The sequence below is a fragment of the Antechinus flavipes genome, chromosome 3 (assembly GCF_016432865.1).
Source record: "Antechinus flavipes isolate AdamAnt ecotype Samford, QLD, Australia chromosome 3, AdamAnt_v2, whole genome shotgun sequence".
Classification (NCBI taxonomy): domain Eukaryota; kingdom Metazoa; phylum Chordata; class Mammalia; order Dasyuromorphia; family Dasyuridae; genus Antechinus; species Antechinus flavipes.
In genome coordinates this window covers 170561561-170581373 of record NC_067400.1, presented here as the reverse complement: position 1 = coordinate 170581373, position 19813 = coordinate 170561561, and the positions used below count along the sequence as shown (strand labels likewise).

At 34.4% G+C, this 19813-nt stretch overlaps 1 protein-coding gene across 1 annotated transcript in view; it reads right to left on the bottom strand.

Annotated features, from left to right (window-relative positions):
• Positions 1-19534, bottom strand: part of LOC127557830 (uncharacterized) — a 77201-nt gene extending 57667 nt beyond the window's left edge. The window contains exons 1-3 of the mRNA XM_051991119.1: positions 19352-19534; positions 15568-15612; positions 6812-6904 (exon numbers count right to left, since the gene is read on the bottom strand). Coding sequence (XP_051847079.1) covers positions 6812-6904; positions 15568-15612; positions 19352-19451 — 238 coding nt within the window. The 5' untranslated portion in view covers positions 19452-19534. The remainder of the gene's footprint in view (positions 1-6811; positions 6905-15567; positions 15613-19351) is intronic.
• Positions 19535-19813: the final 279 nt, after the last annotated feature.

Here is a 19813-nt window from a genome sequence, read left to right as displayed (position 1 = left end):
AGCGCTTGGTTTGTCTCCTTCAGAGAAGGGGGCAATTGCCAATGGAATACAGATCAAACAATTTTTTTTTAAACTATGAGACACACAGCTCACTTCGATAACAACTGATATTTTCTCTAGCACTTTCATATTTGCAATCCACTTTATCCACATGATTTTATTGATCCTCATAGTGAGTTAATGAGGTAGGTGCTGTAGTGATCACTGTCCCCATTTTACATCTAAGGAAGCTGAGGCACAGAGAGGTTTAAGTGACTTGCCACTGGTCACACTTGCATAGTACTTGACATTATGAAGCACACTTAGCATGCATTAACTTCTCTGATCTCAGGTATTCTTCACCATCACTCTATGACAACAATAACTGGAGTATTTTGCTAGAGTGTTCTTATCCCCATTTTACAGATAAAAACCCTTGGGCCCCAGTGTTCACTCAAAGACACATAGCTAGAGAGAATAATGGAATAAGAACTTAAACCTGAATCTTCTTATTTTGAGACTTTTTCTATTATATAAAGCTGTATATGTAAATTATACAACAATCACATATGATATATACATACATATAATTTCCACATTTAATGCACTTTATAAAATATAACTTATGGGGCTTTCAGACACAATTCAATTCAAGGAAAACCTTCCTTGATATATAATCACAGAGAAGGGAATTGAGGGCAATCTGGCAACCTTGAGCTTTCTGTGACTCTCATCTGCTCTAAACCACCTTTAATATTCGTTTGCGTGCGTGTGGCTATAAAAGGTACAGTGAATATACAATAGTATTTATTGATTTGAAAGGCCATGAACATATTTTCACAGCAACCTACATATTATAACATTGGGTTATAAAGAATGTGATTTCTCAGCTGGTGTGGATGTCTATGGGGGTGGGAGGAGGAAGAGGGTACAAAGCATATTCTAAGCTTGGGGGATACAAATAGAAAAAGCAAGACAGTCCTCGATGTCCAGGAGATTCCATTCTGATGGGAAGACCATACACATGGAAACTTTAGCTGCGTATTAGATGGAAAGGTTCTGTGGTCCTTGGACTTTGGAATAGAAATGCCTTTGTTCTGTTTTCAATAGGGCTTCCAAAGGCGTTTGGTGCATATAAAATACATAACAATGGTACTATCATTAGAAGTTCAAGTCCCACATAGCCCCAGTGGTTATTTTTCACCATGTTTTATTACTTTCATAGGTTGTACTCCAAAGGAAAGCAGGCCAGTTGTATACTGCTGGCTCCCCTTGAGATTGTAGGAAAATGAGATCATTGGTTTAGATTGGAAAGGAACTTACATGTCTTCAAGTTCAACCTCTTCATTTTATAGATGTGGAAATAATAAGTTCAGGAAAGGTGAATGACTTGCCTAGGCTGATATAGTTATTGAGCATCTGTGGCACAATTTTAGGTATCTACTATGTTATGTTGTGCTCCACAGGGCCAAATCAGAGGCCTCTAAAAATCTATAGGAGAGCCAAACAAAAACTAAACTTACATAATAGTAATTTATGGAATTATATTTGGTTTTCAGTATCCTGTGAATTAATCAGTGAGGTACTGAGCACCCAGATCACTTGATCAACTCTGTTCTAATTCAAAATCTAACTAGATTGGGACAAAGAGGGAACTGCCTTCTATGTTGCCCTTAAGGTAGCAATATAAAAGGATATGCCCCATGTTGCCATAGCACCCTGTCTCAGGGCCTGATTTCTTCCTTCCTCATCTGTTACCTTTTCCTCTCTTCTGGGGCTTGGGAGATTGGGGACTGTGCATCATGACTTGGGGACTCTCTAGGGAATATCCTTTGCTTTCCTGACTCAACTGTGGCAGAATAGATTATTTACCATGTTTCAACCTTCTTCCTCCTCCTTCCTTCTCCCCTTCAATTAAATTTCTGGTTATGGCTCTGTTAATTTTGGACCAAGGCATAGAGTCCTTTGCATATCTGGGCCAAGCAGAATGTACTGTAATATTAAGCAACCTGGCTTCTTGCATAAAGAAAGTAAAAATGGGTAGGGAGACAATCTTCACAGAATTTGAAAGCATCTTGGTTTTCCTTAGCTGACCTTGCACATATATTTTCCTCTGACAAAGAGGGAGAAATCCACCTAGTGACTTGAACTTCATTTCCCAAAGATTTCTTAGTAACTTCATCTGCTCCACCCAATCTTTCCTTCTTTCCCATTCTCTTGTGCTTGCTTTCCCTTCTTGACCCTCCTTCACCACTCCCCTCTGTCTGTCTCTCTCTGGAACATATTTTCGCCTATTCTTATTTTCTCTTCGATTTGCTTAAAGAGGACAATGGGTATAATGCAAATTGGTTGTGTTAATGGGGCCATTATATCTCATGCATAGTGCATTCAGTCTTGAAATCGCCCTGTAATGTTTCCTAATGTGAGCACAGACACCAAAAAGATACTCAACTCTATTTAATTTATGACTTCCAGGCAACTCACAGAAGTCAATGTACTCAACAAATTACAAAATCTGAGAAGGATTAATTTCAAGAAGGGACCCTAGGGAAGTTTAATCACCAGATTCTAAGACTGCAAGAGCCCTGAATAAGTTATCTTGTTCACACACCTGTGTTCAGGTAGGATCACATCAAAACCAGTCCAGATGAATGAGATTCTATGCTATTTTTAAAAATATGTTGCAGAAAAAGAGATTTATCAATTTACCTTCTGCTAGGAATTAAAACATTCAACATAGACTATTCCCTGTGACAATGAGAAATCTCTTATGTATGCATGCATCTTTGTTTTATACCTTATTTAATATTGGTAATCAGAGGATCATTGAACAATTATCTCTGTGGTTATACTTAACAAGAAATTATATATGCATTTAATATAAATATGAATTGTTGAGTGAGAGTCTCCAAGGAGGTATGTTGCTTTATTAAGTTAATTAACTTTTTTTTTTTTTTTTTGTAAAGACCAAACACAGTAGGATTATACATTTCCTAAACCTTTCAGGTAATTGGTTGTTTTTGAAAATGCGATCTACTACCAAAGAAAATCATTTTTAAAAGCCTGCCTACTTTAAACCTAGTGCTTTGTTGGTAGACCTGTTAATTGATAACCATTCTGGCAAACAAGTTGAAATTATGCAAGTAAAGTGACTAAATTATTATCTATATTATCCGGAGCACCCGTTACTGAGATTGCTCACTGAAAATCCTATTTCCCTCAAGAAAAGGTACATTATGTACATAGATATTTCAGAACAATTTTATTTATATTAACAAAAAATTGGGAAAAAAATATTGTGCCAAACAATTAGTAGCTTTACTTACTTGTGTTTTGCTGACATGGTGTTGTGCCACGGTTCCCTTCTAATTGTCCTGCCTCAGTTTCCCTTAAATTGTTCTGCCTCATTTCCTAATTGTTCTGCCTCAATTCCCCCTGGTTGCAACACCACCCTTCCCTCCTAATCATTAGAACTGATATAATTTAAGGCTGGCTATGCTAAGATTATAAATTGTAAATGTTTAATCCAAGGAGAAAGACCTTCTATCTTAGACATCATGACCCCAGAGCTTGGCTACTTACCAGAATGTCTGGTGACTTCCCCCATTCTGTCATTGTTCTTCTTGATCCCAATTTATCAGAATGTCTGGTGCCTCCCCCCTCCCTGACAGAACTGGATTGATAGTCTATTCCCCACTCTCAGTGCTCTGACTCTGCCCCTGCCTCAGGCTATCTGGTAACTTGGAGCCAAGTGTGTGTATATATATTTCATGGGAACTCCCATTCCCTGCTGGGGGGTTTGAGACATCAGCCCTGGGGGCAACATGCCCCCAGCACAATCTCTCCCTCTCAAATAAAATATTAAAAACTCTAATATCTATCTTGCCTCAGTTTCTCTGGCGTTACAATGGGAACATAGACACATTGAATTAGAATTAAAAAGTATCTTAAAAGGCTACACATGTATAATCTATATTGAATTTCTTGCATTCTCAATGGGGGGGGGAGGGAGAATCTGAAACTCCAAGTTTAAAAATGAATGTTGGAAATTTTGTTTACATGTAACACGTAATACAATTTTCTCATTTCACAATTGAGGAAGCTGAGGCCCAGAGAATTGACTGACTTGCCGAAGGTCTCATAGCTATACCATTGAGAAGCTTGGTTTAAGTTCACACCACAAAGAAATATCAGATTGAACTTTTGTAAAGGAAAAAGCAACTGCCCTCAAGCAGCTTTTATTCTATTACCTTTTTGATGGAAAACTCAGTACATGAAGTGTCAAATATGTTTGATTATACTTATGTATGTTTTTAACCTCTTCATTTGAAATTTCAAGTTAGATTGCTGTAATGACTTTATTTGAATATATAAATTGGAAAATTAACATATAACAAATTCAGAATAGACATTTAATCTGGCAGCCTTTATTCTGAGTTTTAAGAACTCAAAAGATATACTATTATGGTCTCACCCTAGTCATTGTCTACTATTCTTATCTTTGTGCAAAATTACTGTGCTATAAGATGATCAAAGTAACTAGTACTTTGTCCTGGGCATCAAAAGCTGTAGAGGCACCTCCATACATTGGTCTAGATATCATGATGCCTGTTACTTCATGATTTTCTAATAGCCTGCATTGCATAGCATGACCTCATTCCCTCTCTTGGTCTTGGGCTGGTATACCTCTTATCACTGTGGCACCCTTTCTTGAGCTTTGTCTTGTACAATGCTTGAAGGAGTGTGGTTCAGACTCTTTAGGAAAGACTGTTTTCTCTCCACTTAAAAATTTTTTTTTAAACACCTTTTTAAATAACATTTTTAATTTTATTTTTTCTCAATTACCTGTAAAAACAATTTTTAATTTTTTAAAAATAATTTTTGAATTCCAAATTCTCTTCCTTCCTGGCCTCTATCTGCTTGAGAAGACAAACACTTTGATATAGACTGTACATGTGCAAGCATAGAAAATATATTTCCATATTAATCCCACTGCAAAAGAAAAAAGCAGATCAAATGTTCCTCCTTTCCCCATTAAACCAAGATAAATAAGGAAAATTTAAAATGTATGTTTTGTTCTACATTTAGATGCCATCAGATCTTTCTCTGGAGTGGATAGCACTGTCCATCATAAGTCCTTCAGAACTATGTTGGATCATTATATCACGAGAATAGCTAAATCAATCACAGTTGATCATCATGCAACATTGCTATTATTGTGTACAATATTCTCCTGGTTCTGTCCAGTTTACTTTGCATCAGTTCATATATGTCCTCTCAGGTTTCTCTGAAACCATCCTGCTCATCATTTCTTATAGCACAATGGTATTGCATCACAATTATGTAGCCTTATTTATTCAGCCATTTCCCAATTGATGTATATTCCTTCAATTTCCAAACCTTCCACAAAAAGAGATACTATAAATATTTTTGTACATAAGGACCTTTTCCTTTTTCTTTGATCTCTTTGGGATCCAGAACTAATAGTGCTATTGCTGAAGTAAAAAGCATAAAAAATTTTATAACCTTTTGGGCATAGTTTCAAATTTCTCTTCAGAATGGTTGGATCAGTTTACTTCAGTACATTAGTGTCTCAATTTTTCCAGATTCACCCCAACATTTGTTATTTCCTTTCTGTCATTTAGCCAATCTGATAGGTTTGAGGTTGTAACTCAGAATTCTTTTAATTTGGATTTCTCTCATCAAGAGTGATTTAGAACATTTTTATATTACTATGGGTAGCTATGATTTCTTCTTCTAAAATGTATTTTTATCACCTCATCTTCATTCATATCCTTTGAACATTAATTAATTGATGAATGATTTATATTCTTATAAATTTGACTCATTTCTCTATGTATCTTAGAATTGATGCCTTTATCAAAGTTGCTATAAAAATCCTCCCCACTCCCAATTTCTTGCTTTTCTTCTAATTTTGACTGCATTGACTTTGTGCAAAAATTTTAAATTTAATGTAATTAAAATTATCCTATAATATTATTTTTATCTTGTTTAGTTATATTTTCCCCCTTATCCATAGATCTGACAGGAAAAGTATTCCATACTTTCTTAATTTGCTTATGATATCTTTTATTTCTAAATCATATACCTATTTTGACCTTTTCTTGGTAGCTGGTATGAGACGTTGGTGTATACTTAATTTCTGCCAAATTACTTTCTTATTTTTCCCAGAAATTTTTGTCAAATACAGAGCTCTGATCTTTGTGTTTATCAGACACACTGCTATGATTACTATTGTATACTATATACCCAATCTATTTCAATGATTCACTATGCTAATTCTTAGCCAGTACCAAATTGTTTTGATGATTGCCACTTTGTAATACGGTTTGAGATCTGGTACAGGTAGACAATCTTCCTTCACATTTTTTTTTTTTTCATTAATTCTCTTGATAATCTTGACCTTTTTACACTTGTGATGGGATTATCTACCCCTCTATGATCTCACTTCTCTCTGTTGCCACGGTCACCTTCTCCCAGTTATTTTTCCCCTAAGTAAAACAATCCAGTCATAATTCTGCATAATTAAACTATAAAGCTGAATGCTTTTGTCATTGAACAATTATATTTTAATGTGTGTATCAACCTTTATTTCATACCCAATCCTGCAAAGTTCTTTCTTTACCACAACTCCATGAGATCAGCATCTTTCTGTAGGCTCTTAAAAACTATTTTCCCCCCTTTGGATCACTGAATCCTATCAAGATATCATGTAGAATTTTATAGACATTAATAATGTATAGTACCATATGATATGTTTTTATTGTTACATATTCATGCATTAAAAATTATAAAAGATAAAAGTACTTGCATTTTTCTATATTTCTTGCTTTTCCAATTGCTTCTGCTATTTTTTCATTTGCTGGTAGACTTTGTTTAAAAATAAACTGCTTTTCATTTTGGCCTTCAAGGAAAGAATGTAAAACTATATTAATATCAGCATTGCCTATGTCATTGTATTATACCCCCTAACAATCTATTATGACTATATGATACATTATCAGGTACAATGAATTTAAGAAGAATCATTTGTGGATGAATGTTGGGGAAGTTTTCCAAGTCTTAACCTGGAAGAAAAACAAATATGAAGAAACATTTCTAACCTAGAGTAGAATAAAAGGAAAAGTTTTTTTTTTTTCCCATGGACCAATTTGTACAAAAAAAAATTTATCTTGTTAACTATCCTCCCCATAACTCAATAAGCTATTCACAATATTCTGCAATATTCTTTCAGATTTATTCATTAGGCCTTTATAATAACTACAGTGATAACTTTTGCCTCAAAATTAAAATTTACTTTTTAAGCATAATTATAAAACATAAAATATTACAATTCCTGTAATTATGAAAACTAAGTTTCAAATAAAAGTTAAATTGTAATATTATTATGAATATTGTATGTGAGGCATGCTGTAAGTATGAATTCTGTAATTCTATAAGATTTAAAATAAATAATTCCTTATATTTCAGGTAACTAATACTTCAAATTAAATTTATTTTATAAATGTTGAATATAAATAAATGTTAATGAAACAAGCTATAACTTGAAATGGCATACTTATTATATATTTATTATATGATATTTATATTATTATGTTCATTTAAGTTGTAACTTGAAGTTATATGGTCCAACATGATGCAATACAAATTTAACTTTGATGATCTTAGATATGGTTCTGCAAATAGTTTTTGTCTTTTAATTTAAAACAAGAATAAAATGAAAATGTTTACTCACACAAATATTTGATACGAAATATTAGAAAATTCTCTGGCTCTCTTATAGATAGAAATTTATTTCTTATTTTTAGGCACTTAATTGATAAGTATAAATATAGTTAGTTACTATATAAAATGTATGTTTTTCTACTGGTTGTATAAATGCAGTATGAAATGATAAACTTGTTTAAATCTTAATTGTATATATTGCTTCATTTTTAATGTTTATATAACTATTAACTATAAATTTTATAAGGAAAAAAATCTCTTCAGATATGACTTTCTTTTCTCCCAGTGGTACAATGCCTGCTTTCTCCCCCAATCCTCCCCAAAAATAATCCCTCTTGAATGGCTGATTAATCATTTCATTTAAAAATCTTTCAGGAAAGAATAGTGATATAGGTGGAGGATAGCAGTTTGTAAAGACAGGCAACAAAGTTTGCTTTTGTAGAATGTTTGTGATGGTCTTAGCATTGTCTCTTTTTTTATAATTATTATTTTTTATTTTTTTAATTAAATTTTTTTTAAATTTCAAAACATATGCCCTGATAATTTGACAACATTGACTGCTGCATAGCCTTGTGTTTCAGATTTTCTCCTCTTTTCCCCCATTCCCTCCCTTAGATGGTAGTCAATTCAATATATGTTAAACATATTAACATGTTAAACATATTTAACATATATGTTAAATAAAATATATGTAAACATTTATACAATTCTCTTGCTTCACAAGAAAAATTAGATCAAAAAGAGAAAACAAATGAGTAAGAAAACAAGATGCAAGTGAACAACAACAAAAAGAATGAGAACGTTATGTTGTGATCCACATTCAGTTCGCATACTCCTCTCTCTGGGTATGATGCTCTCTTCATCACAAGATCATTGGAACTGGCATCAATCATCTCGTTGTTAGAAGGAATAACGTTCATCAGAATTGATAGTTGAATAATATTGATGTTGCTGTGTACAATGATCTCCTGATTCAGATCATTTCACTTAGCATCAGTTCATGTAAGTCTCTCCAGGCCTCTCTAAAATCATCCTCCTGATCATTTCTTATAGAACAATAATATTCCATAACATTCATATACCACAGTTTATTCAGCTTTTCTCCGACTGATGGGCATCTACTCAGTTTCCAGTTTCTGGATACTACAAAGAGGGCTGCCACAGACATTCTTGTACATACAGGTCCCTTTCCCTTCTTTAGTATCTCTTTGGGGTGTAAACCCAGTAGTAACACTGCTGGATTAAAGGGTATGCACAGTTTGATAACTTTTTGAGCATAGTTCCAAATTGCTCTCCAGAATGGCTGGATGTATTCATAAATCTACCAACAATGTATCAGTGTCCCAGTTTTCCCACATCCCCTCCAACATTCATCATTATCTTTTCCTGTCATCTGAGAGGTGTGTAGTGGTACCTCAGAGTTGTCTTAATTTGCATTTCATTGATTAATAGTCATTTAGAGCATCTTCTCATATGATTAAAAATGTTTTTAATTTCTTCATCTGAAAATTGTCTGTTCGTATCCTTTGACCATTTATTAATTGGACAATGACTTGAATTCTTATAAATTTAAGTCAATTCTCTATATAGTTCAGAAATGAGGCCTTTATCAGAATCCTTAAATGTAAAAATGATTTCCCAATTTATTGTTTCTCTTCTGATCTTGTCTGCATTAGTTTTGTTTGTACAAAACCTTTTTAACTTATATAATCACAATTATCTATCTGGTGTTCAGTTATGAGTTCCAATTCTTCTTTGGACACAATTTTTTCCCCTTATCTATAGATCTGAGAGGTAAACTATTCTATGTTCTTCTAAGTTGCTTATATCATTCTTTATATCTAGATCATGAACCCATTTTGACCTTATCTTGGTATACAGTGTTAGATATGGGTCAATGTCTAGTTTCTGCCATACTAGTTTCCAATTTTCCAGCAGTTTTTGTCAATTAGTGAGTTCTTATCCCAAAAGCTGGGGTCTTTGGGTTTGTCAAACATGAGATTGCTATAGTCATTGACTATTTTGTCCTGTGAGCCTAATCTATTCCACTGATGAACTACCCTATTTCTTAGCCAATACCAAATGCTTTTGATGACTGCTGCTTTATAATATAGTTTTAGGTCTGGCACAACTAAGCCACCTTCATTAGCATTTTTTCCCATTAATTTCCTTGAAATTCTTTACCTTTTGTTTTTCCAGATGAACTTTGTTATTATTTTTTCTAGATCTGTAAAATCATTTCTTGGGAGTTTGATTGGTATAGCACTAAATAAGTTCATTAATTCAGATAGCATTATCATTTTTATTATATTTGTTTGGTCTACTCATGATTAGCATTGTTTCAAGATGGCTTGTAATGCACATGCCTGGTGACTTTGGCTTTCAAACAGTCTGACATTTGTTTCTATTGCCCCTTTCCTGACAGAATACTCCTTGTCCCAACTGTCATTGTGCTGGACAGTTAAACCTTATTTTATGGCTAAAGGTGAGTTTGTGCACAAGATTCAGGCAACATTTCTCTATACTTTAGAAGAAAACCAGACTGATATCTTACGCATTTCATCACAGGATCTTTGGTAAGAATGGGCATGTGGGATGAAGAATAAGATGGAAGAGATCTCTGGAAGGGACATGGGAGATTTAATGGGGCTCAAAGTTATTGCTGTAGAAAGTAGCATTAGAATTTGGAAAATTTCCCATCAGAGTTCTGTAGAGAGGTGAGAATTTTTCATTTCTCTTCCCTACTTTTCCTCTTTGCTCTGATTCATCCTGCCATTATCCATCCTGTTCTGAATGAATAGGACCCTAGTGTTTTATGAAACGTGATAATGGGGTGCAATGGGGGAGAGAAAAAGATCTCAGGTCAGAGACAATGAAAAGGTCAGCAAAGATAAATTTAAGGGACAGCAATGAAAAAAGAGTTCTTGTAGCTTCCAGTTACTTCTGTGTGTGTTTTTTTTTTCTACATAAAATGACAATCTTGAATCTCTCATATATATGTCAAAGACTTGTTATACAAGGTATATTATCTGGATACTAAAGATTGGAGTAATGAAGAGTTCTGTGCAGCCAATTTATTTGTCATTGCCTAGGCACTTCTAAAGATTTATGAACCCTTCTGTGATTTCATCCTAGAGAGAAGCTGCAGTCTTGTTCAGAGGGAAAAAACATTGACTCAGTCTAGATTTATTTTTCTAGCTAAGAGACCCAGAGGTATCTTGAGATTGATATTTTTATCACTAATTACTTTAACAAGTACTTTCTAGCTATGTCAAGTACTTTTCATTTCCAAGTATTTCTAATTACTTTAGAGTCATCTCTTCTTTTTCTGTTCAAAGTTTATTTCTGAAATACTTGTCAGTTCTTATAAACTTCTCAAGCTTTTTGCATTCTCCCTGTATGAAACTGGAGATAGATTTTTCTTCTCTTCTGGATTTAGGTAAAAAGGAAAAATAAATGATTAGAAAGTAGATTAATTTGGTATTTATAGGGCAGGTTTTATTATGTCTACTTTTCAAAGTATGAAACTGGGGTCTCTTTCACAGTTTGACACCACAGCTATCCCTTCCATACTGTAACTTTCCCCACTGTGGTTTCAGTATATTGTGGGTCAGCATAAGAAATTAAATGGAAAATTTGGGGAGAATTTTGTAGAAGCTACAAAAAGTTTGGGAACTCAGAAATACATGAAATATATGTATTGTGTTGTATAATAATCAGCCCAAATTTTGCATAACAGAAAAAAAAATTCAGACTTCTTCTCTGGTACAAAGAGAGTCACAAAATTTTAATTGGATTTTCCAGATTCTAGGGATTCCAGATTATACCAAATCCTTAATCCCAGTGATATGAAAGGGATAACTATAGTTGATAGTCTGCTTCTAAGATAAATAATTTTGTCAGTCCATAAATCTTATGGGTTTGCTATGTGCAAGGAACTGTATTAAGCAGCAGGATTGCAAAGAATGACAAAATACTTTGCTATCATGAAGCTACAGGCTAATGGGAGAGATATCATGTGAACAACCACATACAAACAAGCTATATCTAGGATACATTAGATATAATCAAGAGAGGTAGACATTAGAATCAAGGAAATCTAGGAAAGACTTCCCACAGTTGGGATTTGAAGAAGCTGGAGAAGCCAGGAGGTAGAAGTGAGGAGAGCCAGCATTCTAGATGTGAGGGACAAGCTAGTGGAAATATCCAGAGTCTTATTCAAGGAATAGCAAGGAAGACAGTGTGGTCTCTCAGGATGTGGTAGTCATGGTGGTGATGGAGTTATTGGTTGAGGGTTGTTTAAAGTAGAAGAGTAAAAAGATGGGAGGAGGGCAGCTCATGAAGAACTTTTATTCCAAACAGAATCTTATGTTTCATCATGGAAGTGTTAGGGAACCATTAGAATTTATTGAATAAGGAGGTCATATAATCAGACTCATGCTTTTAAGAAGATGGATTAGAGGTATGACATTGAAAGAAAAATTAATTGAAGCCATTTAGGGAATCCCAGAGCTGCTTAAGTGAAAGACCAAAAGTAACTAACAAAAATTCTAGAGATAGGACCCCACAACCTGTGCAAAGAGAGCTTTCTCTCAGTTGTTTCACTGCATACTATACTGACTAACAATTAGCCAGAGGGGCAGCTAGTTGGCACAATGGATAGAGCACCAGCCCTGAAATTAGAAGGACCTGAGTTCAAATTTGACCTCAGGCACTAATACTTCCTAGCTGTGTGACCCTAGCAAATCACTTAATTCCAATTGCCTCAGGGGAAAAAAAATAAACCCAGTTAACTAGAAAATTCAGTTAACCAGAGGTATGGCTATATTAATACTTTATATTTGCATAGTGTTTCTCAGTTATCTATGTTGATTATCCTTTTCCTTATTTTATTTAACATTTCCCATTACATTCTAAATTTGGTTTGGGGAGTTTTGATGAATATGAAGCCTGAGACTGTGAGTCAGTACATTAGAAAGGCTTGACTTGGATCTAGGTCTTTTTGGCTTTGACTCCAGCTCTTTACCCATTATGGAAGTTGTCTCAATAAGACAATACAACAAGTATTTATCAAGCATTATATGTGTATGCAACACTATTTCACTCATTGCTCATAACAGCTGTGTGTTTAGATCAGAAAATATGATTATTTATAGCAATAATTTGTATTATTGATGGCAAATTATTAATATTATTCCTATTTTTTAGACACAGTCTCAATTTCATGTAATATATACATTTATTGAGTGTCTGCTCATTCAAAGTGCTGTACTGGTAGGGAAAGGGTTTAGAAAATAATTAAGATGGGGCCATTTCCCTAAATGTATTCCCAATATCAAACAGGCAGTAGGTAAAAAGAATTAGATTTTGAACTCACGTGTGTAGACACCTCAATATAGTCTGCCAGCAGTTTTCCCACAGAAAACAATACTAATCACATAAACTGTCTAGGTAGAAGGGTAATGTAGTTGTACTGAACAAAGTCACACTTTGTGGTGGTATTGTCAAATGTTCAAACTGAGCATTTTCATTGTCTTGTCCTTCATGTGTGGAATGCTTTTCCTTCTCACTTCTACTTTCCTACTTCTTGTCTTCCTTCAAGTCCCAACTAAGCTCCCATTTTTATGGGAAGTTTTTTTCTTTTTTTCTTTTTTTAATTCTAGTGTTTTCTGCCTTTTGATTATTTTTATTTATCTGGTATATAGTTTGTACATAATTGTTTGTATGTTGTCTCCCTTACAGATGTAATCTACTTGAGATCAAGGATTGTCTTTTACCGTTCTTTGTTTCTAGTACATAAAAAGCATTTAATAAATGTTTACTGACTCTCTGATTTCAGTCTTAAAAGCAGAATGGCAACCAATGTTAATTAACTTTGAAATGTCCTCATCAAGAACACTTTTGAAGTGTGGTATTTCAGTTTAGTTTTTGAGACTGAATCTCTCTGTTTCACCCTAGCCATTCATAGATTTTATCCCATCACAAATAAGCATGGAAACTTCAACACGCTCCATTTTCAACTTAAGAGTAATTGTGTACTCCTCTCCCCACAGTATGAGGCAATTTGGATCAAGTAACTTATCTAAGATCACACAGCTAATAAGTATCAAGTATCTGATAACAGATTTGAATTATGTCCTCCTGACTCCAGAACTGGTGCTCTATCCACTGCACCACCTAGCTGCCCCAGTTTGTGCCTATTTAGGCAGCTGGGTGGGCCCTGGCACTCAGGGATCTCCATAGAAGTGTCATATCATGTATCAATACTCAATCACAGCTTTGCCCTATTGCTGTTCCCAACTCCTGAGCTCAGATTATTCACTAGTCTCAGCTTCCCTAGTAGCATGGCTTACACCATACCTGACTACTTCATCCTAGTTATAGGTCTGACAGCCACTTATGTCAAACCTTCAAACCCACAGGGATTCATTAGTAATGAAATAATTCATTCCAGGTCTACTTGGAAAGAACCAATGAGGAGACACTTTTTGGGGATTTGGACCAACTTAACAGGGGGCTCCAACACTGCATTGTGGGTCAGAAGCTGTGGGTTTTATCTCTATTCTGCTACTACTCACAGGTAATCACTATTTCTGTTCTTCTGTTTCTAGTGGATAGAATATTGAACTTAGAGTGAGGAAATCTAGAGTTCAAATTACACTGGCCAATTTACTTAAATTCTATAAGCTTCTGGTTCCATATTTTAAAAAATGTGAATAGTAACAGCACTTGCCTCCTATGTTGTTGTGAGAAGAATATGATCATACTTGTGAAGTGCTTTGCAGACCATAAAGTGCTATATAGATACTTACTATCTTGTTCTTATTATCTATAAAAAGAAAGGTTTGGAATTGATGCTCTCTAAAGTCCCTTGCATCCCTAAGACTCTGTGAATGTATGAAATTTATGTAGCAGATTCTGAAAACAAGGGCTTCAAAGAGAAGTGCTTTCTCTTAATGTATGTATAGTATGAAAAGAACAACAGCTTTTCCACTCTAGTGGAAAGAGTGCTAGACAAGTTGCTGGAGAAGGCTAAATGAACCCACTCAAAATATTTACTAGAAATGCAACCAAAGGCAAGACACTTAACATCCTTCAGGTTTCGTTTTCTCATCTATAAAATGGGAATAATAATGCTTACAGCATTTACTTCAAAGGGATATTGTGATGATAAAAGTAATTTAGAGTCATAATTTTAAGCTAATTCTTCTCAGCAATACAGTGATCCAAGGCAATTCCAATAAACTTTGGATGGAAAATGCCATCAGCATCTAGAGAGAGAGCTATGAAAACTGAATGTGAATTGAAGCATATATTTTCACTTTTTTTCCCTTTTGCTTTTTTCTTTCTCATGGTTTTTCTTTTTTTGTTTTGATTCTTCTTTTCCAACATGACTCACAGGGAAAGGTTTTTTAAAAACCTCAAAACAAAATAATTTAAAGCTGAAAGAGAGCCAGAAGTTACATGTGGTCCAATCTTCTCATTTTACACACGAGAAAGCTAAAACCCAGGGAAGTTAAATGGCTTGCCCCAAAGTCACACAGGTAGTAAGTGACCTAGAGATGGATTTGAATTTAACCATATTCAGTGATCTGTCCTCTGTACCCATCTACTGTCCTCCACTCATGAAGTTTTGTAACATTAAAATATAAATGTTTGTATTAATTTTTTTTTTTTTTTTTGGTGAGGCAATTAACACATCTGGTTGAGTATCTGAGTTCAGAATCGAAACTTCAACTATAAGTCTTAATTATTATCATCATGACTGACAAGCCCATTGTCATTAATATGCTCTTCAAATACAAAGACCAGGTAGGAGTATGTTATAAGACAATTGCTTACCAAGTGTAGCCATTGATCTGGTGTGACTTTTTGAAATATCTGAAACTGAAAAAAAGATATTCTCAAAGTTCATTGCTCATTGAATTTACATTTGCTTTAAGAATAAATGGCATATTACAATAAAATGAATTATATTTTGCACAGTACTTTTGACAAGACAATCACACATTCACCAATGCACCTCAGCACACTGTTCCCACTAATGCTTTTGTTCATTTATTTTTTCATTTCATTTATTTATTTCATATACTTTTTTCATTTTTGGAAGGCAAAGAAAGAGGAACACATCATCACGTGTTAAAAAAATGATTTCCCCTTCCTAAACAACAATGCCTAGAGGGATGAAATGGGGAAACTTCAGAAATGTGCCAATATAATTCTGAAAAGTGAAAAATAGATTTATTAAAATATTGATGCAGTTCAGGTTTCCACTTGCCAAGAAGCAAAGCACATGGTGATGATTACTTATTGAAATCTTCCCCAAAGGAAGGAAGAATGAAATAATTGGTTCAGCTCTCATGATGAATAAACTGTAATACATAAGCAATAAAACTTGATAAAATACTCAGAATAAAACCAATGTACTTAATGCTTTTTGATTTTCATGTGAAGGTGAGCATAGGGAAGACAGTGAAAAATACATTGGAAAATATGGTTCAGGATTAAGAAACAAGGCAGATCAAGTGATGACTTGTAGATTATTCAGAAGTCCTATGTTCATAGTTTATTTGAGAAGACTGTCAGGAGATACTAGATCTGATAAGCATTAAATAACATTATTAAATGAAATTAATAACAATAATAAATACTATAACAAATAAAATTAATAATAAAAATTAATTCTCTCACTTATGAGATAATTTTCAAATTAGATTTCTGTTTATTGTTAACTTGGTACAGTTCAAAAAGAATATCAAAATAGAGGAATAAAATGGAGATGACATACAATTGAATTGTCCAAAGAATCTGTTTAAACAATTCACTGACATCACAGAATGGGATATGGATAAAAGAACATATCTCATGGGATACTACTATCATTTCCTAAGGAACTTTAACATATAAACCAATTACCACAACAAGGAGATCAGAAGAAACCAGAAATCATGTTGACCAGCAAATATCTGATCAGGTAATATTTAATGAAATAAATAAAAATATAATAAAATATAATGTTAATATGTATCTTTTTAAGTGTTAGGTTTCTAAATTCCAAGTCTCAAGTGAAATCCACAGAAATGTGAGAAAGTTCGGTCTAACAATCTACATTGGGGAAACAAAATGGATAAAAAAATGTATCTAGCCCAAACTGTGAAATATAGAGAAAAACATTTTGTTTAATTAGTCCATCAATATGTATATTTTATAGCTTCATTGAAATGAATCTGATTTTTCTCATGCATGCTATTGAGATTTACATTTATATAACCTTAATTTCTGAATGTATGCCCTTTCATACCTAGTATACTAGATACACTATGCCTTTTAACAGAGATTTAAAATTTTTTTTAATTTTTAAATTTACCCAACCCACAAATTACGTCTAATCTTTGGCAAGATTACACACCTCATTCTCTCTAAAGAAGGGAGAGAGAGTCCTAAATCTTTTATGAATAGTTATCTGGGCCTAAAATTAAATAGTAGAAGATCATAGAATCATGGAATGACAGATCAGCCTTAATCCAACCCCTTCATTTTATGGATAAGTAAACTGAGAGATGAAATGACTTGTCTTAAGCCACACAACAATTTACACAGATTCTCAAGCTCTTAAATCCTCCACCCTTGTGACTACATTTTTGGTGCGTCAAGGTAAAGACGAGCCTTTGTATTTTGAGGATAGTCAATGTAAGTGGACTTCAAAAGAGCTGCTTCGTAAGGCACAAAGCAAATCTTCCATGGGGCTCAGGCACCTACCTGCTCTGAGCAGCACAGTATATTCAAGACGAGTGTTCCCAGAATCTCAAGTTCCAACAGTAAACCAGTGACAAAGCTGATTTTCAAATGGTTTTAATGACAGACAATCTGCATACCAATTGACTCATTTGTGCACATGATGGCTTAGAACAATACAGGGAAAATATGTAAAAAGGTCTGTAATGGTGTATGACAATTGCTTCCAAGTATGCTGACCTTTGGTAAATGAAACAAACAGAAAGTACAGTACTCTTTTGATGAGACATTAATGAATGATTAAGAATGGATACAGCTGCATCATCGGCAAGCACTTTGTTAAAAATATTCTTTTCATTTTGTGTCTGTCCCGTAATTATAATGGAAGCATTGTGCAAGTCAGCCAGTAAGCGCATGCAGTAAAATATTTATGTTTTATAATAGCCGTATGGTTTCCAAGAGTGCATTGTCGAGTATAGACACTTCCCCTTTTCCCCTTGTCACCTCATCTGTACCAAGTAAGAATGCTATATACCCCTGGGCAAGCCCTGAAACAAAAGCTTCATTCACTGTCTTTGGATTGTGCTGTGACCAAAAGGAAAGGTGTTCCTATTTCCTTCTGTAATTTTTATTTAGTTAATATTGAGGAGAAGAGAGGGAATAGATTATAATTGCCTGAATTATATCTTTGCTTCAATTGGGCTTCTGTTATGTGGATATATAAAAGAATCACAGGCAGATGAGGTGATAAGATATCCTTGTCTTAATCTGTAATAGGGGTTGAATGGTGTAAAAATAGAATAGAGAGAAACTTTCCTTAGAAAAGCAAAACTACATTTTTGGTAGCCATGAAAAAATGGACAAATAATTTACCTCTCCCAAGTGTGCTTATTTCATACAATTTTAGAACTGAAAGCATCTTTGGAGAGCCTGTATCATCTTAGAGCTGGAAGAGACCTTAGATGCCATTTGCATGAATTCATGCCCAATTCTCCAATATCCCTAAAAAAAGTGGGCATCTAGCCTCAGTATGAATCCTGAAGACAATGAAAAAACACTAGATTTGGAGTCAAGAGTCTTTGCATTTAAATCCTGACATTGGACAAGTCACTTTCATTGGGTTTCAGAATCCTCATTTTTAAAATGAAAGAGTTGAACTAATTGATCTTTAAAATTCCTTCCAAACCTATTTGTAACTAATGCTTATGGGGAGGGGGAGAGGGAAAAAGTTTCACTAGGTCATTTGTGAATAGCTCTAATTATTAAGAAGCTCTTCCTTACATTGAGCTGTTTTCACTGTAACATCTACCCTTTGGAATCAATGGTATATTCTAGTGTCAATAGATGAGTTAACTAAGTATCAAGGAGGTTATATGTTTTACTTAAGGTTACACAGATTGTTATTTAGTGATTGAGTCAAGAGTAGCACTCAGTCTGGGATACTCTCTCATTCTTGGCTCTCAAGCTGGTGATTTTTCCATTAACCTGCTATTGCCTCTTAGGAGTAAATATCACCTCAGTTCTTCTTCTAGCCAAAGTTAACTAGAAATTTATATTACTAAGGAGAGCAAGATAAAGCTCTTATCTCCATGAGGAACTTTGGAGAAATCAGCTCTTCATTACTTCCTATCCTTTTGAAATGTCTACAGGAAGAGAGAGAGGGAAAGAAAGCTACAATCAGACAAATAGACTCAGACGTATAGATTTATACATATACTACTCTTTTTCTTTTTCTCTCTTTCATCTCTGTATCTATGGAGAAATCTATTTTGACCAGATAATAGAATGGGGAGAGATTTTTTTCTTGCTCGATGTCTGTCCACAATTAATTCTATGAAAAGATAAAAAACCATCTTTCTGCCTGTTCTAATTTTGAACCTTCTGACTGTACCTGAGTCATTGATGAGCATCTGAGGCTCTGTACCTCCCCAACAATGAAGAAGGAGGACAAAGAAGGAGACACGAGTCACATTTGCTCTAACACCTGTCATGTTTAGCACAGGTGACAGGAGTAGGAGGGCCTTGCATTTTTCACCTGGAAGAAGCCCCTCTTCCTGAATTCCTGCAGCCCCCCTTGGCCTTGGTCTCCAGGATACTGTTTTACTATGGAATGTGCAGAGAGCTTTGTTATGTCATAAATCAGGAAGTGAGTAGAATAGCACTTTCTGGGTGGCAAAGAAGGCAAACATCTTATGATGATTTTGACTTATAATTCTCCCACAAAATCCTGAAAACCTCCAATTTCTCTTCTTCTTAGTCCTTGCCAACTTTGGAGGAGGAGGAAAAGGGAACATATCTCTCACATACATACATGTGTGTGTGCATGCACACACATACATACACACAGACTTTG